At 44.2% G+C, this 23,497-nt stretch overlaps 1 protein-coding gene and 1 pseudogene across 1 annotated transcript in view; both read right to left on the reverse strand.

Moving 5' to 3' along the window:
- Gldc (glycine decarboxylase) overlaps positions 1-14,013 on the reverse strand; it is a 76,686-nt gene extending 62,673 nt beyond the window's left edge. Inside the window, exons 1-2 of the mRNA XM_034517612.2 lie at positions 13,573-14,013; positions 13,007-13,085 (exon numbers count right to left, since the gene is read on the reverse strand). Of these exons, the coding sequence (XP_034373503.1) occupies positions 13,007-13,085; positions 13,573-13,836 (343 nt within the window). The 5' untranslated portion in view covers positions 13,837-14,013. The remainder of the gene's footprint in view (positions 1-13,006; positions 13,086-13,572) is intronic.
- A 4,033-nt stretch (positions 14,014-18,046) lies between these two features.
- LOC117699521 (U6 spliceosomal RNA) lies at positions 18,047-18,145 on the reverse strand (annotated as a pseudogene).
- Between the last annotated feature and the right edge of the window lie 5,352 nt (positions 18,146-23,497).

The following is a 23,497-nucleotide window of genomic DNA, read 5'->3' on the forward strand; positions in this document are numbered from 1 at the left end:
GCGTCTTAGTTACTTTGTGGGTTCTCCTTTTTCCCACCCCTTATCCCCCCCAACCTCCTTTTTCCCATTCTTCACCCCCCCACCCGATTTCACTCCCTATCTAAGAGAGAATGGATAGAGGGGAGGGAGGGAGGGAGGGAGGGAGAGAGAGAGAGAGAGAGAGAGAGAGAGAGAGATTGAGATTCCTAAATCCAATTTCTTTCTTGTTTCTTCTTTACTTATAGCTGGTCTTTGTTACTTTGTGAGTTCTTCTTTTTCCCACTCTTTATTCCCCTTCCTGATTCCAACCCCTATCACTAGATAGGAGAGAAAGAAGGATAGGACAGGACAGGACAGGACAGGATAGAGAGAGAGAGGGAGATCGCTTTGAATCTAATTTTTTCCCTTCTGTTTGTTTGAACACTACTACTACCTAACTGCAACCAATCCCCACGAATAACAATAACCACCAACCTCACCTCTCAGGGCCCTTGTATTTACATACCCTCTGCAAAGTTCCCAGAATTCCAAACTTCACACAACTGCGGAGATTATCTACAGCTGGCTAAACCATGTCTCTGCTAACATGAAAATTCTTTTTAGCTGGGTGTTGGTGGTGCACGCCTTTAATCCCAGCCATCGGGAGGCAGAGTCAGGCAGATCTCTGTAGATCACCAGGGCAGTCTGGTGGTCTACAGAGCCAAGTTCTAGGCCAGCAAGAACCATACAGCCAGATCATCTCAAACAAACAAAAAAACTTGTGTGACATTCAAGTGGGAAAGCAGGACACTACCACAGGAGATCCTGACATTTCTGGAGACTTTGGACTCAATTAGAATAGACTCGTAATTAGAATAGTAGAGGCGCCTGAATCATTCTACAAGAAAACAAAATCTTTGGTATACCTAGATGCAATGGGGGAACATCTACCTCTAGTTGTTAGAGTGCTGTTCCCACCTCCCTTCTGCATCCTCCCAGCTAACCCAGAGGAAAAGCCAAGCTTATGATGTTCATGTTCATTCTGCTCCTATCTAGCTAGGGTCAATCTGAATTCTTCCCCATGGCATTTATGGTTTGTGATGGTTTTTATATGCTCAGCCCAGGGAGTGGCACTATTAGAAAGTGTAGCCTTGTTAGAGTAGGTGTGTCACTGTGGTCGTGGCCTTAAAGACCCTCATCCTAGCTGCCTGGAAGCCAGTATTCTGCTAGCAGCCTTCAGATGAAGGATGTAGAACTCTCAGCTCCTGCTGCACCATGCCTGCCTAGACGCTGCCTGCTGTCATGCTCCTGCCTTGATGATAATGGACTGAGCCTCTGAACCTGTAAGCCAGTTCCAATCAAATCTTGCCTTGGTCATGGTGTCTGTTCATACACCAATGCTGGGTTCTATCCCCAGCAGGGGGTAATGGGAACCTGACACAATCTTGAATCCTCTGGTAAGGGAATGTTAATGAGGCCTGCACTGATTCACTGTTCTCTGCTCTTGAATATCTCTAATGTGAGTGAGTGTCTTCAAGCTCCTGCTGCCTTGACTTCTGTGCAACAATGGGATGTGACCTGGAATTGTGAGACAAACAAATGCCTCTCCCTTTAAGTTATTTTGTCAGCGTATTTATCACAGCATCTGGAAACAAACCCAAGACAGCAAGTTCTTGGTCATGCTTCCTAAAGTGTGAGTGCCATGAGGGGCCGTTCCCACTCTCTCACTGCTGCGCATCATACCTGAACTCCCCAACTAGAAGTCAGGACATTGCTACGATAAAAATCTAAGACCTCAGGCTGCCTCACCCACGCAGAAGAAAAAACTGTTGTCCAAACACAGAGCTCGATGTGCACACAGTTTCAGATGCTTTCTCACTGCTCTTATGTCTCATAGACATTCAGAAAAAGTCACTTGGGTGCATATGCAGAAGGGGCAACCCAGTGTATTTAGAATCCCAGGGTTAGCTGCCTTCTTGACATGTCCACATAGCAATGGAAGGAGAGAAAGGGGGTAATCTATAAATTCATAGTCAGCGATGTACAACTAGTCCAGACCAGTTGAAATGGAACTGAGCAGAACCAGGTCTCCAAGTGTATAATCCCGACCATAATTAAATGCAAGTAAAACTCTCATCGGAAGAACACAGTGCCCATTCGTCACTTCTCATATGCCTTGGAAACTACAATTAAATAACTAGGAAAGAAATGAAGACAGAACCAGGAAGGAGACATCCATTAAAAGCCATGAGGAGGCCAGGCACACTTGGGAGACTGAGACAGAAGGATTACCGTGAGTGTGAGGATAATTTGGGATACATAGTTGAGTCAGAAGCCAGCCTGAGCTGCACAGTGAGATTCTATTCTCACAAAACCAGAATCAGTTAAAGACAAGCTGTCTTTTTTTTTTTTTTAAAGATGCCTTCAGCCCTGCAGGGCCGCTGGCCACCACATGCCCAGTTGTGTACTTCCAACCGTGCAGGAGCTTAGGCAATCTTTCTAACATCTGAGCAGCAAGTTCTTTCCGTGTGGAACAAACACCTGCTTCTGACCTGTTTATTCCCTTGCCTCAGAACATTACATAATGGCCTGGTCCTAATGGGCAGAGAACAGAGTTCAGTGCCCTCTGGGCTCTGGGGCTTCTCAGTCGCCAGGTGGGGAGGGGACTGTGTCTCATCTTCTTGGAATTCACTGAGCTCACCTCCTTCCTCCTTATGTAACTGCACAGGACAAAGACTTTCTAAGAGCAGCTTCCTTACCACATGCGCCTAAAATATCCAGAACCTTGTACCAAGTGAATCTTTTCGTTTTGAGACAGGGTCTCACTATGGAGCCCTGGCTGACCTGGAACTCTTGCTGCATAGAGCAGGCTGGTCTCAGATTCAGAGATAATGCCTGTTTCTGTCTTCAGGTGCTGGGATGAAAGGTGTGCCAACACACCTGGTTCAAACAGATGTTCTATAACAGCATAGGTCTTAAACACCTGCCGTATTGCTGTGGTTATTGAGATTTCTCAGATGAATGAATCTGTATAAGAAACGCCCTGAAATGGAGACAGGCTACCTGAGTCAAGATGTATATTGTACCAAAGCACATGCCTACTTGAATACATGCCCTCCATCTGTAACCCGTGACAAAACCCTATATAGGATGATGCATTTGTGATTCACTGTAACCCCCTAATCTGAAGAGAACATTCCTGTGGTCTTATACAGTGTTCATACACACTGCTTTTATAATGCTAGTTAGTCCTCTTTCTTTCTCCCTCTCTCTTTTTTTTTTTTTTTTTTTTGTGGTATGAGGGATTAAACAACATCCTTGTATATGCTAAGCAAGCATTCTACCCCTGAGCTACACCCTAAATGTTTATCATATATATATATATATATATATATATATATATATATATATATATATACATCTTTTCAGATTTATTCATTTTATTTATATGAGTACACTGTAGCTGTCTTCAGAAACCCCAGGAAAGGGCATCAAATCCCATTACAAATGGTTGTGAGCCACCATGTGGTTGCTGGGAATTGAACTCAGTGCTCTTAACCTCTGAGCCATCTCTCCAGCCCTATTGTTTGTATTTTTAAAGAACAAATACAAGACGGATGTGGTAGTGCATGCCTGTATCCTAGCACTTAAGCTGAGACAGGAAGACTGCTCTGCTTTCAAGGCCAACCTGAACTAGCCAGAGTCTCAAGGAAACAAAACTGGACTGGTAAAATGGCTCACCCAGTAAAGGTGCTTGCTGCCAAGCTTGAGTTCAATCCCTGGGACCCCCATGGAAATAAAGAACCAACTAGCTAGCCTTCATACACATACACACACACACACACACACACACACACACACACACACACACGATAAATGTAATAGCAATGAAAAATAAACATGCACATAGCACATCTCTGAGATGATTCACAGAAAGCTGAGGTCAGAGGGAGAGCTGAGTCTCGATTTCCCTTGAAAATCTTGTGTGTCTGGGTTTTGACAATGCACTTATATTACCTATGATAACAATTAACTAACAACATCATTCCCGAGATACAGTTGGGAAGTAGATGGGGTGTGGCACTCTCTGAATGGCACCGTTTGCCAGCAGCCCATCCAGCAGCATCTGCGCAGAGCAGACAGTGTCATAGCCACCCCCCCCCCCCATTTGTCACTCTCCTACACTTGGCAAGGCACTAAGAAAGTCTCCAAGGAAGTCATCAGGACTGAAAACCAACATGCTCATATTTGAGTTTGCCCAGCCAATGTCACCAGTTGGAGAAAGGTCTTTCTTTGCCAGAGGCTGAAGGGAAAATCTGGGGACAGATTGCAAGGGTGGAAATTGTCTTGGCAGATTTTTCTTGCCAGCATGCATATCCCTGGCTTCAGAGTTGTGTGGGAACCATGGAGGGGTGGGGGTAGGGGTTGGGGGACAGGTAGGCAGGTGTCAACCATGATCGGTGTTTTATGAGAGATAGTTCATGTTACAATTTCCTGAGTAAAAGGCAGAATGAAGATTCAAATTCTGCCTAAAAATAGCCTTTCTTTCACATCACCTAGTCATTTACAACACATATTTTTTTTCCTTTAAATCTTACCCATAACCTCCTAGTGTCCATTCATCAGTCCAGGTACGTGTGGGGGTCAAGTTTCCTCCCTGGGAAGTGGAGGATTATCAAAGGAAGCCAAACCAAACCAAATTCTCTGTCCACTGTGGAGAGGACACTGATGGAAGGCCCTTAGCTACTGGCAATGAATCAATGTCTTAGTCCCATTTCTTGCTACTCTGATAAAAACAAAACAAAAACAAAACAAACAAACAAACAAAAAACAAAAAAACCCTAAATTTTAAGTGCAGCTTTAGGAAAGTGAGTAAATCTGGCCCACAATTCCAGCCACAGTCACTACAGGGAAGTCAAGGCAGCACAGGGACTTGGAGCAGCCATCTCCTTACATCAATAGTCAAGAACAGAGAGTGCCGCGCGGTGGTGGCGCACGCCTTTAATCCCAGCTCTTGGGAGGCAGAGGCAGGTGGATTTCTGAGTTGGAGGCCAGCCTGGTCTACAGAGTGAGTTCCAGGACAGCCAGGGCTACACAGAGAAACCCTGTCTCGAAAAACAAAAAAAAAAAAAAAAAAAAAAAAAAAAAAGAACAGAGAACAATTCAATGACTGCTGCATGCCCACGCTCCCCTCCTCAGGACCTTCAGCTTCCAGTTAACGTCATCAAGATGATCTCTGCCCTGAGCTGTCCTATCCCTTCCCCTTCGACAGCTCTTTCCCGGATGATTCTAGACAGTGTCAAGTTGACAATTAAAATAAAAGCCCCAGTTACTATGTGGCCAGGGCAATGGGAGCAGCAAGGAGTAGGTCTGACTTCCCTTCACCTTATCGCAACTTCCTTCCCTTCTCCCTATCTGGTCAGACCAGATTCCAATTAGCAAGCCACCATAACTCCTCAAATCACCACCATCACCTAAAGGAGTTGAGGCACATCTCCTGTGTTCCAATGGCTCCTTCCTTCACAGGACGGAGCCCAGTGCAGTGGAGCCTGCTCAACTGAAAGACACACAGCTTCAAGATCAACAGATCGGCAGCCACAGTGCTAGAGAGAAGCTTGGGATATCCTATCTGTCATTTTGTTCCTCAAACCCAGTTCTCTCCATTCTTAGGGAGGCCTCAGCAGGGCCTCTCCATTTTACTTTTTAAAAAACAGAGAAACACTGCAATTCATAATATTTACCTAGAAGACCAGATGACCCCCTTATTCGTACTCAGGCCAGATGGTTAGGCTGAAATGAAAGTCTGCGGGTTTGTTTTTCTTCTTTTCTGCCCAGGGCATGCTGTTATGCCCTGCAGAGAAGAGCACAAGGGGAAGTGTATGCTCTAAGAGCTTACCTCACATAGCCTGCCCTGCCTAAGGGAAAGACAGATGACAAGTTTTTATAGATCAAAGGAACAATCTATAGAGAGATCTGTGGTTTCATAATTTATAATCTCCCAAATAATGAAATGTGATCTCTTTGCAGACAGACAGGAACATGGTGGATTGGGAAAAGCATATTGCAGTGAAGACTCCCTGAGGTCTCACATACAGGTAGTTCCGCATGACAAATAACTTACCTACCACAGAATCCACAGCAGGCTACTACAAAAGTTGCTTTTCTAAATGGTTCAGCTATATTCCTATAAGCGAAATCTTTGGGACAACATTTATAAGCAGAAACATGACACTATTGGAATAGTTCTATCAGTGCCTACAATAACTTTAGATTCAGAGATTTCAACTTTTCAGAGTTTAATCAGCATTGAGAATCCATACTTAAACTCTCCATTTGTACTATAAAATATCCTGGGGATAATAAGCAAAACAGGCCTGAGCAGAGAAAATGAGATTTATGGGGTGAGAAGGATAGCTCAGTGGTTATGAGCACCTGCTACTCTTGCAAATGGCCAGTGTTCAACTCTCATCATCAAAACTCAAGTTCCAGGAAATCTTCTGTCCTCCAAAGGGGCACCCACAAGTCCACATACACATGAATTAACAAAAGGGTTTTGTTTTGGTTTTGGCTGTGAGGCAGGATGTCATTATGCAATTCTGGCCGTCTTGGAACTCACTATGTAGACCAGACTGGCCTCAGCTTACTATGATCTACCTGCCTCTGCCTCCTAAGTACTGGGATTAAAGGCATGAGCCACCATGTCTGCCATAACTTATAAATAAGTTTTTATCCTCAATACAACAAACATAAAGCAAGGCACAGCTCCTGGGCCAGCAGTTTAGCAAAGACATGCAGAAGTCAGAAGCCACAAGAACATCATATAACCTTGTGATCTTACTTGCCCCAGTGCCTCTGCCTTCAGAATCGGTGCGCTGCCCCTGCCCTTGCTCCCTGTTCCATGAAGTTGGTCGTTGAACCTCTAGGTGCAAGGTGGATGAGTCTTTCCATCTCTTTCCAAACCCAGTGACCTGAGCTGACTGGCAGACCTTGAAGTCCTTGGCCCTTGATGGTTCCAATCCTCAGCCTCAGCTGTACTCAGTGACCACATTTCTGGTTCTTGCTCCTGGATCGCTAAATGATGCCTGACAGAATCAACACCACTCAACCTCAGCAGGCTCTCTGTGAGGGGTGACCTCCATTTTTACCACCTAGACAGACATGCTGACTCTTTTCAAACTTCACTTTTACCTAAGTCTAGCACGCAGAAAGCTGAAAAGAGACAAAGATAAGGCCACCAGGGGATGAAGGGGAGAAAGGAAAATGTGGTCCATTAATTGTAACAGACCAACCAATCTGGTGGGAGGTAAGGCTGGAGATATACAGGAAATGTGTGGATATTGCACTGAAACCTTTACCAAAAGTTAGATCTACAAATATCTTTAAAATTCTTTTTTTTTAATGTACATGTATTAGTATTTTTGCCTGCACATGTCTGTGTACCACATGCATGCCTGGTAGCCAGAGGCCAGAAGACATCAGACAGACCCTGGGAACTGGAGTTACAGGTGGTTCTAAGTTGGCAAAAGGGTGCTGAGAACCAAACTCCATTTCTCTGCAAAACCAGCAAATGCCCTATCCACTAGTCTCTTTACACTTTTTGGCAAGTAAACACTAAGAAAAAAGAAAACCTGGGGCTGGAGAGATGGCTCAATGGTTAAGAGCACCAACTGCTCTTTGAGAGGTCCTGAGTTCAATTCCCAGCAACCACATGGTGGCTCACAAGGATCTGTAATGGGATCTGATGCCCTCTTCTGGTCTGTCTGAAAACAGTGATAGTGTTTTCATATACAGAAATTAAATAAATAAATCTTTTTCTTTTTCTTTTTTTTTTTTTTTTTTTTTTTTTTGGTTTTTCGAGACAGAGTTTCTCTGTGTAGTTCTGGCTGTCCTGGAACTCACTCTGTAGACTAGGCTGGCCTCGAACACAGAAATCCTCCTGCCTCTGCCTCCCAAGTGCTGGGATTAAAGGCGTGTTTTAAAAAGACTAATTTGTATACTCAGTGTCTATGTGTGTACACTTGTGCACAGCCTAGAACAACCTGTGTGGTTCATTTTCTCCTTCTACCTTGTAGGCTTTGGGGATTGATCAGACTTGGTTGCAACTATCCTTATATTCCCAGTCATCTCACCAGCCCATAAAACTTCTAAAAAATTATATTTATCTTTATTGAGGCTAGATGGATTCCATAATCCTTTAAGGTAAGGGGGCTGGGACAGATGGCTCAGACACTCCCAGCACCCCAGACAAGCAGCCCACAACCCACTAACTCTAGTTCCAGGGAATCTAACACCCTTTTTCATACTCCAAGGGTGCCTGCTCTCAAATACACTCCTGCCTCCACTATTCACATGGAATTATTTAAAAATAAAAAATTATACTTTGCTATTTCTGTCAACAGCGTAGTCAGCATGGTTTGATATGCAAAATATTATATATATATGGTTATTTTTTAAGACAGAGTTTCTTTGTGTCAAGACCCAAGAAACCTTAAGATATTTTAATGCTAAAAATAAATTTTATAAAGACTGGGATTTATGGGCTTCCTAGCAGTCCCGAGGCTGTGGGTTCAAGTCCTAGCATTTCAAATACCACTTGTAGCTCAGGATCAAAGGAATATATATATATATACGCACACACATACACATACATACTCACCTCACCACATCTGAAGCAGCCCCTGGGTGAGTAGCCCCTGTTGGAACCATACCTGCTGTCCTCTCACCACCCACTCCCCCTTACCCCCTCACCCCCCACACACACACTCTAAAGATTTTTTATTTTCCAAAACTCAAGTCTAATTCTTGCTATTGCAAGTTCAGAACAAATAGCTTCAACTTTATCATTTGGCTAGTCTTTAGTCCACAATCCTAGTTATAAATAAGGCAGATTTATCTCAGTTGGGAAGGATTAGGAGTAGTCAGAAATACATGAGAGAGCCTGGAGACTGAGGAGCCTCCAGGTAGGACTGACTTGGAGAAGAATAGCTGCCTTGTTCTGACTGCTCAGATCAGCTAGACTACCTAACCCTCTGGGTGATGAAGGTATCATTAGCATCCTCATTGCACAATGCCCCTCCCCTGACCACTGCCCTCCATTAAACATTTATTTAAAAATTCATTCTGACAACACATTTTAGAACATTCAGTCCCCACGAGCCTCATCCAAACTCATTCTGACAGCTCAGCTCCAGTTGAATAGTTTGAGCATTGGGAGGGTTGCTCTCCGCTCTCCCAAAGCATGCTCAGGAAAAGCAGTGTGTGGGTTTGTGTAAACTTTAATCTCTGTGGCACTTGGTTGGTTAGTTTGGGCTGGTTTAATCTGGCTCCTTTGAGATGACTGGAAAGATTTACACAGCAAAATAGAGCAGCACAACTTAAAATTCATCAGTTTGGTTTCTGAAATACTTTTTAATTAGCTATATTATTAATAGAAGAAAGAAAATAATTAGGAAACAGCTTGTAGCATTCAGAGAAACCAATGTTCCCACTAAAATATAGTTCTTAACTGATTGATTTACCAATTTGTTATTTTAGTGCAAAGTTGTGTCTGAGGAGGGAAATTTATCTGAGTGGAATTAAGCTGTCAGGATTTCGAACTGAGAGGTATAGCTTGCTTCTCTGAATAACGACTTACGGAGAGACTAACTGATAAAAGTATTTTTGGGGGTAACCAGGCAGGGCAGCATTAGAAATGTGAATATTTTTCATTATTTTTCAAGGCACTTTCTGAAGTGTCAGAGAGGAAGTCTCTTTCCAGACTGATGGGACCCTATGCTCTGTCCTTTACTTTCTGGTCCCTCTGTCTGCAGCAGCATCCTCCATTTTTTTTTGTTTGTTTGTTTGTTTTGTTGTTTGTCAGTAAGGGTTTTTTTCCTCACCCTTGCAAGCTCTGGGCCTCCCTGCCTCCATGCCCACCGCACTTCCTTCATCCTGGTGGTGAGCCTGAAGCTCCACACTTACAGCCTCATCATGGTGTTTCATTCCCACAGGGGAAGTTTGCACACAACAAAATGGCTTCTTCAGGATGACTGGCTTGTGCACCTTAGAAGAACTGGGGCAGGAGTTAGTTCTCTGCTTTGCCTGGGACACCATGAAAAACAGCAATGTCATGACTAGAGAGAGGAGATGGAGCCAGATAGGCTGAGTTTGCATCCTACTTCCACCAAAAGGTCATGGTGTAAGACCCTGGCACATTAAAGAGCCTCTGTATACCATGGTTTCTTCCTTTTAAAGGGGATAAGAGCTGTGCAATGGTAGTATGAGCCTATAGTCCCAGGAATCTGGGAAGGGAAGATAAGAGAAGCACTTGAGTCCATGAATGTGACCAGCCTGAGCAATACAATTGAGACCCTTCTCTCTAAAAACAAAGGGCGGAGTGGGAGAGAGACTGACTCAGTTCATGGATTATAATGAGGATTGAATAAATAATACACAGAAAGCACTTTTCCAAAGTGCCCATGGAAGGCGCTACACAGACGTTTAACTTCATATAATTATGCATAAGTGCTAACCCAAGTATCTACTCATTATGTACACGGAGGGTAGTAAAGACAGCAGCCTGCTCCTAGAGCCACCACAGCAAACACGTGTTTGCTGCAGAAGAGCACCAGTCCTCAAGGGAAGGGAAGCATGAGTAAGGCTGCTCCACTCCTAAATGCTTCTGTGAGGAAGCAACAAGAAGCAGCCTGCTTTCCTCACAGAGACCATCCTTAGCCATGACACATCCGAGCCTTGTAAAGGCAGCATCCCTACCCTCACATCACCCTTGCTCCTTAGCATGCTCTGCAGGAAAGGGGAGGTAGAAAGGGAGAAAATTTTGACTGTAAAGTATTTTCTCCAAGGGACTTAAAAGTCTTGGAAACCTGTTTCCAGGGACAAGGGCAAATAAATCTCTTGCTAGAAAAATCTGAACTAAACAACAACAAAACAAGTAAGTTTTAATCCTAGCACTCAGGAGGGAGACAGAGGCAGGTGGAGCTCCACCTTTGTGGAAAGCCTGGTCTACATAGTTCCAGGCAAGCTACAGGGACAAGGAGAGCCTATTTCAAATGAGAGGGGGGGGGGGGGCGGGGGGGGGGGATGAGGGGAGGGGGACGAGGGGAGGAAGGAAGAGGGAGGGAAGGAACTCTGATTAATTCACCAGACCTTAACACCCCTAAAAGAACATTTTACTTTAGAGCATGTTATGTTGTTCAAGCGGCTAATCTAGACATTCTGTTTTTGAAAGTCTCAGTAAGGCAATTATTTGCACAAATATTCATCAATGGCTTCCTTGACAAATACACAACTAGGGACAGATGTGCACTCCTTTAATCCCAGCTGGTCTCCAAAGCTGGCCAGCTAGGGCAACATAGTGAGACCATATCTTTAAAAAAAAAAAAAAAAAAAAAAAAAAAAAAGGAGGAGAAGGAGGAAGGAAGGAAGGAAGGAAAACAAAAAAAAAAAAAAGCCAGGTGGTGGTGGCGCATGCCTTTAATCCCAGCACTTGGGAGGCAGAGGCAGGCGGATTTCTGAGTTCAAGGCCAGCCTGGTCTACAGAGTGAGTTCCAAGACAGCCAGGGCTACACAGAGAAACCCTGTCTCAAAAAACAAAAAAAAAAAAAAAAAAAAAGAAAAAAGAAAAAAAGAAAAAAAAGAAAAGAATCACACATACAAAACTGCTCAAAAATAGTTTTTCCACATTATGGGGTACACATGATATAAACTTGACTCAATGAATAAGGACCAAAGACTCACAAGTTTGAGGCTGGCCTGAGCTGCATAAAAGTCCTTATTTCAAAAAGCAAATAAGCCAACCTCTTTGTTTTTCTCACATTTGATGGTTCAGAATTTTGTCGTCCTGAAGTTGAGATACATACACACTTCCCTAAGTCTCAGGTGGTTTGCTTTGTGAGCAAGCTCCTTGCCATCAGAATTTGACAGCAGCAGGGGCAGCAGCTCTAGGTAGAACTTGAGGTACAGCATTCCCCAGCTGCAGCCAGAACAGGCTCAGGTCATCTTTTACAGCAAAATCAGGTTTGCATCTAGAATTCCTTCTCACAGAAACCAAACCAAAACAAACAACAGCAAGCAAGCAAACAAACAAAAACAATTGCCCTTAGAGAAATATCTCTATGATCTAAGTAACCAGGTGAGGGAGCTTGGTGGTTTTCAATTTTCTTTAAGAGTTCTTCATCTTTTAACATCTAGGTTCTTCCCCGACTCCTAGAAATCAAAGCCATATGAAAATGCCCAAAGTCAGTATTTTGGACCACTAAATCCATTTTTACTAAGAGGGGCTGAAGAGATGGCTCAACAGTAAAGAGCATGTGTTGTTCTTGCAGAGGACCCAGGTTTGACTCTCAGAACTGGCATCATGCCTCGTAACTGCGGGGGACTCCAGTTCTAGAGGATCCAATAGCCACGTGGTGTACAAATATATATGCAAGCAAATTTTAAAAAAATTATTAAAAAGGGAAGCCTATAAATAGCCTGGGATTTCTTAACCAAGCACAAATCGGGGTGTGTGTGTGTGTGTGTGTGTGTGTGTGTGCGTGCGTGCGTGTGTGTGTGTGTGTGTGTGTGTGCTTTTCAGAACCATTCGGGCTTGCAAAGCATTGCTGCCTTCAAGGTGGGTGAGTGTAAGGGGAAACCGGACTGGAGACAGAAGAATTTGAAACTCAGGTGACTTTGAGAAGTCTAAGTCCCCTTCCAAATAAGTCTCTAGCTGCAGGACCTCAAGCGATTCCTTTGTCCTTTCGGAGTCTCACCTGACCTATAGAGATAACAACCCTTCCAGCTCAAAGGAACAAAAAGCCCTTCCGGTGGACTTGCTGAGGTGGAAGAGTCCTAAACCAACACGTGTCTTCTGCATGGCCTTCTTTGAGAAAGCTTGTAGGGGCCTCGCCTGCAACCCAGGGATAAAGACTATGAAAGGGGCTACATTGATTCTTCTCGCGGAAGAAAAATCCCAGCGTTTTAGGGCCTGTCAAGTCCTGAGCAATCCAGCCCCAGAGCGTTTATAGAAGGCAGAGCAGCAGAACCCCAGAGAGTCCTCCCGGCCACTTACAAACAGGGTCTTCCATTTTCAAGGGTCTCTTCAAGCGGATGCTGGCAGGGACCGTTTTCTCGATGAGTTCATCAATGCTCTAGAATTTAAAAAAACGCAAGCTCGTGAACACGACAGGCAGAGCAAAATGCCTAAGAGAGTCACTTCAGTTTTTCATCTTCAAAGGCTGGTAGGAACTTCATTTAAATCGTCTAATTAGGGGTTCTTTTTAAAGTGAAATTTCAGAAAACAGAAATCTTTTGGAGGAAAAAAAATAAAGAAGCTGGATGGTAAATCCGCTACTCCGGGTTCGGAAGCTGCAACTGGAGCTGACCGGATTAATGTACTCTAAGTAGGGATTCTTCCTCCTTTTCCGGCAAAATTGGGGTTCGTCTGGAGTTAGGGATATTTTTTAAAATGCACTTTTGAAGAGCGGGAACAGCAGAAAAGTTAAGAGAGGAGGAAGCACCAAGATTAAGAGCGAGCTCGCTTCCAAGCTGAGGCCCGGGACTCAGGAGGAAGGCAAGGTAGGAGCCCGGAGGCCCGGCAGGCAGAGCCCCGGCAGGGTGGAAGGTGGAGGGCCTTACCGCCAGCCCCAGCGCCTGCAGCATCTCCCTCCGGTCTTTGTCTCCCGGGCCGATGTGTCTCCGAGCGAAGTCATCGTGTCTGGGCAGGAGGCGCTCCAGGAGGCGCGAGGCCCCAGCCGCGCCTCGGTCCCCGCCACCGCCTCCGCCGCTGCTACTGTCCCGGCTCCGCGGCGCCCAACTCAAGCCGGTGCCCCGAGCCGGACGGTGGCCGCCCCCGGCTCCGCGGCCCAGGCGCAGCCCCCATGCCCTGGCACACAGCTGCATGGACGCCGTCACCTCCCCAGCCCACGAGGGTCAGCGGTGCTCTCCGGCCCTCCTCTGGCCCCAGTGCCCCGCTGCAGTCCCTGGGTCCCCTTCCCGATCACTGCGGGCAATGAATGGGTGCAACGAACTGCACTAACTCTTGCAAAGTTCCTCCTGCCCTGGAGGCACCTGCTCCGCACACTTTAAGCGTCGCCCGAAGGCGGGCGGTAGGATGGGACCAGGAAGGCTGCAGCCAATAGGAATGGGTTGCGGGGCGGGGGCGAGGAAGGGCCCTCCCCTTCTCTCTCCTCCTCTTCTCCCACCTCCCACTTCTTTCCCCTCTTCAGCAGCAGGGTGGAGTCCCCTGCCTGATAGCTGAAGTTTAAGGTATCCAGTCGGCTGGGGTTCAGGATGCTCTCCATAAACCCACTGGCAGGGTTGCAGGGCGCGTTGGGGCAGCCCTAAAATTCGTGAAGTTCCTGGACCAATGCACTGAGACATTGAATCTCATATGAGACAGAATCTCATACTGAAGGAAGACTCCAATAGTTAGTTGGATTCGACTCACTGACTTTAGGGCCACATCTCACGAGAATGGACAAATGAAGGTTCTTTCATAGTTATGAAATCTGGGCAAAGAACACAGCCCCTAAAATATCTTATGCTTTAATCTTTATAATGATTTATTTTATTTTTATTTATTTGTGTGTTGGGGGAAATGTTTGTGTATCACACACAATGCTTGCAGAAGTTAGAAGTAGACATCGGATTTCCTACAACTGGAGTTACAGGCTGTTGTGAGCTATTATGTGGGTGCTCGTGCCCTTCCCCCAGCAGGCCTGAGAGACCTTGTTTACCACAACAGACCAACTGATAGGATCTAGGTGGAGTTACCCACCTTAGCTGCACAGAACACAGAAGCAGAACTGCCCCTGGACTTGCCTTGAGATATCTCCAGCCGTGACCTAGAACGGATTATGGATTATCTCACCCATCTCCGGCTGAAATCAGGAGGGGTTGTGGGTTGGGCTTTCCCCTTTAAATTGAGAACTGAACATTAAAGCTTTGAGCCTTGATCAGAGAACTTTGTCTTGGCTTCATCTCTTCTCGCCCTCTGTTCCCTTTCATTCCCAGCCCCCTTTCAGGTGAACCCAGTTGACTCGTGGCCGCAGGTGGCTACAGGTGCTGGTAACCCAACCGTAAGAGCAGCAAGTGCTCTCAACCACTGAGCCATCCTCCTAACCCCACTTTTTTTTTTTTTTTTTTTTTTTGAGATATGATGTGATGGGGATCAAATCCAGAGCCTTCAGCTAGCACTGAACTACACTCCAGCACTTGTCTTCCTTAGGTAAATGCATTTCTCTCCCTCCCTCTTTTTTCTATCCCCTTCCTCCTCTCTGCACTGGTTTGATGTGTAACCATTCCTAAAATTTAATCTTCCTTTACTTGTAATTCATGAGTATGCTATTGGCATATTGGATATACTTTGATTTCCCGAGTAAACCTAAACAGATACTGTAACAGAAGCGAAAGCACCTTCAGGAAACTGGCCACCAAGGACAGGAATCTGGGACTGGCCTATCTGACCTTTATACACACCCCTAAAGATGACCTTAGAGTTAAAGGGAAAGAGTTAAAGACACAAGAAACAGTGTTGCCTAAACTATCAGGGGTGACTAATGAGCCTGTTGCCGGTAGGTCTTTGCTAGACCAAATAGCTGCTAATTTAGGCCCTTTCAGTGGAAAGACTTGTAAGGAGGGCTAACTACTGCCATGAGTTTGTTGGTTAAAATGACAGGTCAGAAGAGGAGACAACTTCAATGCTTTGAAAGACTCCCTTCATTTCTGTTGCTACAGGAAAAGTATATTTAACAGATCATTTAGACCCAATGTTGGATTGCCAAATTTCCACACGAGTTGACTTCATAACTTTATTTGGTTTTCTATATAAACATCAGAATGAGGACACTTTAGTAGTCTGGAATGTACACGATTATTTTGAAAAGCAAATTCTACTAAGACAAGCTACGTGCAGTAGTACTTATTACAGTAATTACAGTGATTACAATATTTAGAAGATAAAGGGGGGTCAGGAGTTCAAGGTCAATCTTGGATTACATAGGAGATTTGTGGACAGTCGAGATTGTATGTGGCTTTGCCTCACCCCCAATGTAATACCCCCCCCCCGTCTCCCTTGATAACCAGCTCCTCCTTTGTTAACGGAATGGTCATGCCTTTCTTGAAGGGCCTATAATTTTACCATAAAGACATTAATCACGAGAGGACCTGCCAACATGTCTAGACCCATAGCCCAAGTCAGGTCTTAGCATATACTCCAGCAAGGTGAGTAAGCCATTTGATGACAGACAAGAAGCTTCTACATCGAACAAATCACAACATTTTGCTGATATGCTTTATCATGACAAGATTTCTGCTTGACATTGAATTCCTGACCAAGTGAAAATTGTGGTTATGTAGAAATTGCTGATGTTTGTAGCACCAGAGATTATGTATTCAGTTATGAGATGGTTAGTATTAATTATCAACTTGACAGAATCTAGAATCACTTGGAAAAGGGGTCTGTGGGCTTGACTGTTGGGGGTGGACTATCTTGATTAAGGTGGAAAGATCCTTCTACTGTGAGTGACACCTAGTTCCAGGGCTAGTATCCTAAACTGTATAAAATGGAGCAAGTGAGCTGAGCAGAAGCATGCGTGCATTTCCCTGCTCTCTTCTGACTGAAGACATAATGTAACCAGCTGCTTCCAGCCCTTGATACCTTAACTTTCCCACCAGGATGCATTGTAACTTGGAACTGTGAGCCAAAGAAACACTTTCTTCTTTAAATTGCTTCTATCAGAGCGCTTCATCACAGCAACGAGAAGAGTAACAAAGGCAGTACATAACCTCAACCAGGAGTGGCTCTCCGTCTGCTAAGTTGGCTGATGAAACCCAGCACAATGATCTCTTCTGTAAATTGGTCTAACACAGCTGATCATTGTTGGTGCAGTTGAGAAGGAAGGAGCCTAAGATTTGATGAGAAATGGACGTAAGTGTAGAACTTCCCATGTGCAACGCAGTCTTCATTTCACCAAAGCATTGGGCAGCCCAGTGGTAAGAGGAGCACTAGTGGTTTTGGAAGCCTTGTTCTTGCCTCGATTTCCTCTGCAAGTGTGGTGATAGTGTTAGATGCAACTGATAAAATGGGCTCCTGTGTTACAGTATGTGGTGGTTTGAATATGCTTGGCCCATAGGGAGTGTACTGTTAGGAGGTTTGGCCTTGTTGGAGGAAGTGTGTCACTGTGGGCGCTGGCTTTGGGGGTCTTCTCCTATGCTCAGGCTCTACCTAGTGAGGAAGAGAGCTTCCTTCTAGCTGCTGCCTGAGGATGCCAGTCTCTCCTGGTTGCCTTTGAATCAAGATGCAGAACTCTCAGCTCCTCCTCCAGCACCATGTCTGTCTGCATGCTGCTATACTTCCTATTATGATGATAATGGACTAAACCTCTGAAACCGTAAGCCAGCCCCATTTATAAGAGAGTTGCCTTGGTCATAGTGTCTCTTCATAGCAATGGAAACCCTAACTAAGACCCAGTAGTAATAGTGCAATCCCAGAAATATGGAACCCAGTGGCAGCACTAGCCAACAGAAAGCTGACCCAGATGATCTATAGGGGTATACAGCCTATCAACATGTTACTTGAGCTGATACACTAAAATTTGAAAAGTCTCTAAAACAAAGAGGCCTCATTTGAACTATGACCTAATTCATGGGTGTCTCCTAGGTGTTGAGATCTTGAGAAAGGATCCTGCTACAGACATACTGAACACCTCTCTCCTGGTCTATACCAGCAGACCTGTGGCTACTTACCAAGGAAAAGATAATATCTAGGTTCTGGGTAGATTACTATTACCTGGATCTATGATGATCCTGAGCCCTGCAGATCTGTAGAAACAAACCACAGTCCACTGTGAGCTATAAAAGATAGCTCAGCAATGGAGACCGGGGCTTACAGTTTCAGTTCCAGTGTATTAAGAGCATGAGATCATTACACTCATCCTTACAATAAGAAAAGGTTAGGCATGCTTTAAAAAAACAGTTAATTAATTAATTAATTAATTAATTTTTGTAAAATGACAGCAGCAGGGAACACAACAGAGGTGTAACTGCCTACCTCCAAGGTGACAGTATAGAGTAGCATCATAGACCCTGTGAAGTGAGTACTTATGGGTCCCAAAATTTGAAATGCTTTGTGAATCTTCATGTCATCCTTGTACAGAAACTATGCTAACCTCTGTATCTATCAAATTGTAGTATATGCCATGAAGTAAACACATTAATATGTATATATTTTAATTAGGGTCTAGAGATATGGTTTAGCAGCTAAAACACAGACTGCTCTTCCAGAGGTCTCAGGTTTGAGTCCCAGTACCCACAATCATATACAACTCCAGTTACAGAAGATCTGGTACACGTGGCACACAGACATACATGCAGGCAAAGTATCTATACACAGAAAAATACATTTAAAAAATTACTTGGCCGGGCGGTGGTGGCGCACGCCTTTAATCCCAGCACTTGGGAGGCAGAGGCAGGCGGATTTCTGAGTTTGAGGCCAGCCTGGTCCACAGAGTGAGTTCCAGGACAGCCAAGGCTACACAGAGAAACCCTGTCTTGAAAAAAAAAAAAAAAAAAAAACCAAAAAATTACTTGGTGTGGTGGCACATATCTTTATGATATGAAGAAAATTATGGTTCCCTTTAGGGTTCTTATTCTCTTTAATAAAAAAAAAATTAGGAATAGACTCAAATGAAAGCAGCAAGGCAGTTTTAATAGAGTTTAAAAGAACCTCAGGTCAAGCAAGCATGACTTAAGGTGAGTACACCTTCCCAGAGGTGGTCCTTTAGCTAAAGTGAACCAACTGGAATGCTCGGTCTCCACCCAGACCAGACATTCCAGTCTTGCTAGAAGTTTTCTTTAACCTCAGCGGTCATCCCCACCCCCACCCTAAGACACAACCCTAAAATCATTTTAGGAAACCAGGTAAGAGGTCAAAGCCCCCAAATATTTTTGACATCTTTGGCCTCTGGCAAAAATAAGAGCATGGAGAGGCCCAAGGATATTTCTAGCTTAAGCTTAGAAAAAAACCTGGTTACTTTTCTTTGGAGTCTTTTCACTCTGAACTGAGTCACCAGTTTCTACCTCAGGTTGTCATTATTTAGCCCCTGGCATTCAGGAGGCTGAGGCAGGGAATCCCTGTGAGTTCCAGTCAGCCTGATCTCCAGTGTGAATTCCAAGCCAGCCAGGGCTACACAGTGATGATGCCCTGCCTCAAAAAGACTATGTATTAGTTGTGTGTGTGTGTGCATGCTCACATGTCACAACACACATGTGGAGGTCAGAGGGCAACCTTACGGAGACAGGTCTCTCCTACCTTCCAGGGATGAAATTGTCAGGCATTGCATTTTCTGGATGAGCCATCTTGCTGGCCTGAAAAAAAAAAAACTAGATAGATAGATAGATAGATAGATAGATAGATACATACATACATACATACATACATACATACATCAGCAAACTGAGATTCCAGAGAAAAATACCACCAGTACAATTTCTACAAAGGCAAGGTCAATCCAAACAAACTCAGCTTCAAATGTGTAAAAATGTATAAATGGCACTTTTGGTGAATTGCTGGTCTGATTTGAAGGGAGTGTGGTCTTGGGGTGGGGGCAGGGGTCTCCCACATTTACAAGGCTTAACTCCCAGGAACCACATCAGGTTTCAGGTTGATGATGTGAGAACCATCCCTCTCTTAGCCGGAAAAGGTGGAAGAGAACCATTATGAGGCATTCATGGACTGTCTCCGTTTTTCTCCTCTCCTCTCCTCTCCTCTCCTCTCCTCTCCTCTCCTCTCCTCTCCTCTCCTCTCCTCTCCTCTCCTCTCCTCTCCTCTCCTCTCCTCTCCCCTCTCCTCTCCTCTGGTAGTCTGATTGGTTGAAAGCAGCTTTTCTCTATTTGTCACCAATTTCCAGAAAAACGTATATTAGTCACAACCTGCTGCTGATAGAAAATTCATCTCATAGAGTCAGTTGTGGGGAAAAAAAGAATGAGAGTTAAATTTAAAAATGAAATATTCCACCGGAACATGGCTCACTGACTACTCTTCTAGAGGACCTGGGTTTGATTCCCAGCACCCACAGGGCAGCTCACAACTCTCTGTGACTTCCATTCCAGGGACTCCAGTTTTCTCCTCTGGCTTCCACAGACAAGTGGCACACATATTATATGGATATACATGCAGACAGAACACCTACCCATGTAAAAAAATTAATAAATACTTTAAAAGATTAAATACAATAAAATTAAATTTGACCAGTGAGATGGCTTTGCTGGTAGAGGTGCTTGCATGCAGACTCAAAAACCTGAGCTTCTAGTCCTGGGATCCCATATAGTGGCAAGAGAGAACTAGCTCCCAAGGCTGTCCTCTGACTTCCATGCTCATTCCGTAGCACACACACATCTGCATTTATGGAGGTAGAGGCTGGTGGGTCTCTGTGAGTTCCAGGCCAGTCTGAACCACAGAATAGGAAAAAAACCATGAAAGAAGCAGGTAGAGAGAAGGCTGACTGGTAAGGGTGGCCACCACCAAGACTGGTACCGGAGTTCAAGCCTTAAGATGCACACAGTGGAGAGAACCAACTTCCACAAGTTTTCTTCACACCTTCGTATATACATATGCACACCCATGCGTGCACACACATACGCAACAATCAATAAATCAATAAATCAATAGACATGTAGTAAATTTTTTCAATTAAGAAAATGTTGCCAGACAGTGGTGGCACACGCCTTTAATCCCAGCACTAGGGAGGCAGAGGCAGGCGGATTTCTGAGGCCAGCCTGGTCTACAGAGTGAGTTCCAGGACAGCCAGGACTACACAGAGAAACCCTGTCTCGAAAATAAAATTAAAAAAAAAAAAAAAAGAAAGGCTACCTTAGGGTTAGCTAACTTAGGGTGGCTAACTTAGGGTTAGCTTCATTTCAAATTTATGGCTCTGTAATTTTTATTTATTTACTTATTATTTTTTATTATTTTAGTTTCTTGAGACAGAGTGTCTATGTAGTTCTGCCTGTCCTGGAACTCACCATGTAGACAGGCTGGTCTTGAATTCACAAGAGATCCTTCTGCCTCTGACTCTCAAGTGTTAGGATTAAAGGGTTGTGCCGTCATGTCTGGCCTTAACTTCATCATTTTAGGAGGTACAATGATTCTGTTCAACTGGACATTAAGCCATCAGGATGTTTGCATTTTTTGTGTGTCACTAGATCAATAAACATAGAAGCAGATTATTTGTACCAGCTGGACAATACATGCTGATTATAAATGGGAAGTGAATTTATTCCTCTATATTAGGAGCAGAAGGAGTATATTAAGCTGGAGTTTGTGGTACACACCTTTAATCCCAGCACTCAGAGGCAGGGGCAGGCCGATCTCTGAGTTTGAGGTCATCCTGATCTACGGAGCGAGTGATACAGCCCATCATGGTGGAGAAAGCATGCTAGCAGAAGTGTGAGGTAGCTGGTGACATAGTGTCTGCAGTTAGCAATCAGGAAATGAGGCTAGGATATAATACTTCCAGTCTTACACACACACACCCAGTAACCCACCTCCTCCAGTGAGGCTCCTCCTTCTACAGGTATGGACTGCCACCAACTGGAGACCACGTGTTCAAATACATGAACCTGGGGAGGACATTCAGTCTACAGTAACAGTGCTGCATCTGCAGAGCCAGCAGGAAATTGACTCTACTTGTGGCCAGTGATATGGTTCAATGACTAAGGTGCTTGTGAAAGGGTTAAATTTTTTCAAAAACTAGCAGGCTGAGCGGAACCAAGAGTTCAGGTCAGCTTGGTCGTGAGCTCTGTGTTTCAGGAACTTGGCTGACCACAAGAGAGATGGTTGAGTATGAATAGGCTCTTGAGAATAGCCTATACAGAATGTTCTCCATGACTATTCCTTGAACCCTGTCACAAACTGAATAATGGGCTGGGATTTTCCACAGGTACTTTCCAATAACCCCCCTTCATTCCCCCTGGGTTGTGGTCCCCCCCCTTGTGGTTTTTTTCCTTGTGGTTTGCCTTTAAATTCCCTCTGCCTCCAAAGCTCGGGGTCAAACCCCATTGCCCCTGCGTGGGTTATGGGTCTTGACCTTAGCATGCTGATCAAAATATACCTCTTGCTGTTTGCATCAAGTTCTGTGTCTTGTGAGTTATTGGGTGGCCGTGAGTGGGAGGAGTTCCTCCCTTTCATGAGGACTTTACACCTGCTGTCAACCTGCCAACCTAAGTTTGATTCCTGGGACCCACATGGTAGCCGAAAGAAAGTGAGTCCTGAAAATTGTTCTTTGATATTCACAAGTATGCTGTATGTATGTATGTGTATCCACACCCATACATGCACAAAAAACCTATACATGCATACAAAAAGAAAAAAAAGAAAATTGATTCTTTTCATATTATTTCTTTTTCCTTTTGTATTTTTTTGTTGTTGAATCTGCATTGGCTTTATTTTAATTAACTAATTAACTATTCTTGCTAGCTGAAGTGTGTTGACATAGCATACGGTTTTTGTACTTAAAAGCTCATTCTGAGAAAACCTTGGGGACTATATTGGAATCTTAAATACTCAGTGTAGTCAATGGCCAGCTAATAAAGACATTTTATTGGCTTAAACCTGCATTCCAGTAGTCGTCTTTGGTGTATTCCCCACACCAAGAGAATGTTGTCAAAGAGGAGACACCACAAATGGTGGAGTGGTGAGTGTCACTATCTTCCAATGCACTGAGGGACTCACAGGAACTATGGCTACCTCATCAACACAATATCACAGATAAGGGAGGGGCTCCTGAGGCCTCACTCCTCCCTGCAGATTTGTGGGCATGTAGCACTTGCTGAGAGGAGGGCTTCAGTGGTATAGCTAGCCCATGTTCCCTCACCCACGCTAATTCAAGCAATTCTATTTAAATTTAGTGGATCTTTAAAAAGTAAAATGAAGGGTCAGCAAGATGACTCAATGGATAAAGACCCTTGCCATCAAAGCCTGGTGAAGAGTTCAATTCCCGGAACTAACACAAAGGTAGATGCAACTGACCTCCATATGTTAGCTGTGGCATGTGTGGCATGTGTGTCACTGTCCACACACACACACACACACACACACAGAGAGAGAGAGAGAGAGACAGAGAGAGACTAATAAATAATAAATACAAAATAAATAAAAAAGAACAACCATAAAAGTGGAACAGGAACTAGTTGGAAAGATGAGTGGGAGGGGCAAGAGAAAGTAATGAAAGTGGATATTATCAAATGCATTATATCCACATATTAAAATGTGCTATGTATAACTGGTGTGTGCTAATAAAAGAATAACATTGAGTTACAAATAAATTTCCATTTCCCTTCTTTTTCTATCAATGTGTTAAGCTTCAGGATGCCAAATATTTGAACAGACTACTGTTTCTATTTGCTTTCACAATTCTTGCCTAACTTGGGTGACTCAACATGGTACAATTAGAACAGACCTTTTTGGTTACTTGCTGAGTTCTACCAAGATATAGATTTAGGCTAAGAACATGGTTGTGATGTTGTTCTCCTTAGGGGAAATTTTTCTGTTAATATGAAAACA

The sequence above is a fragment of the Arvicanthis niloticus genome, chromosome 1 (genome assembly GCF_011762505.2).
Source record: "Arvicanthis niloticus isolate mArvNil1 chromosome 1, mArvNil1.pat.X, whole genome shotgun sequence".
Taxonomy (NCBI): Eukaryota; Metazoa; Chordata; class Mammalia; order Rodentia; family Muridae; genus Arvicanthis; species Arvicanthis niloticus.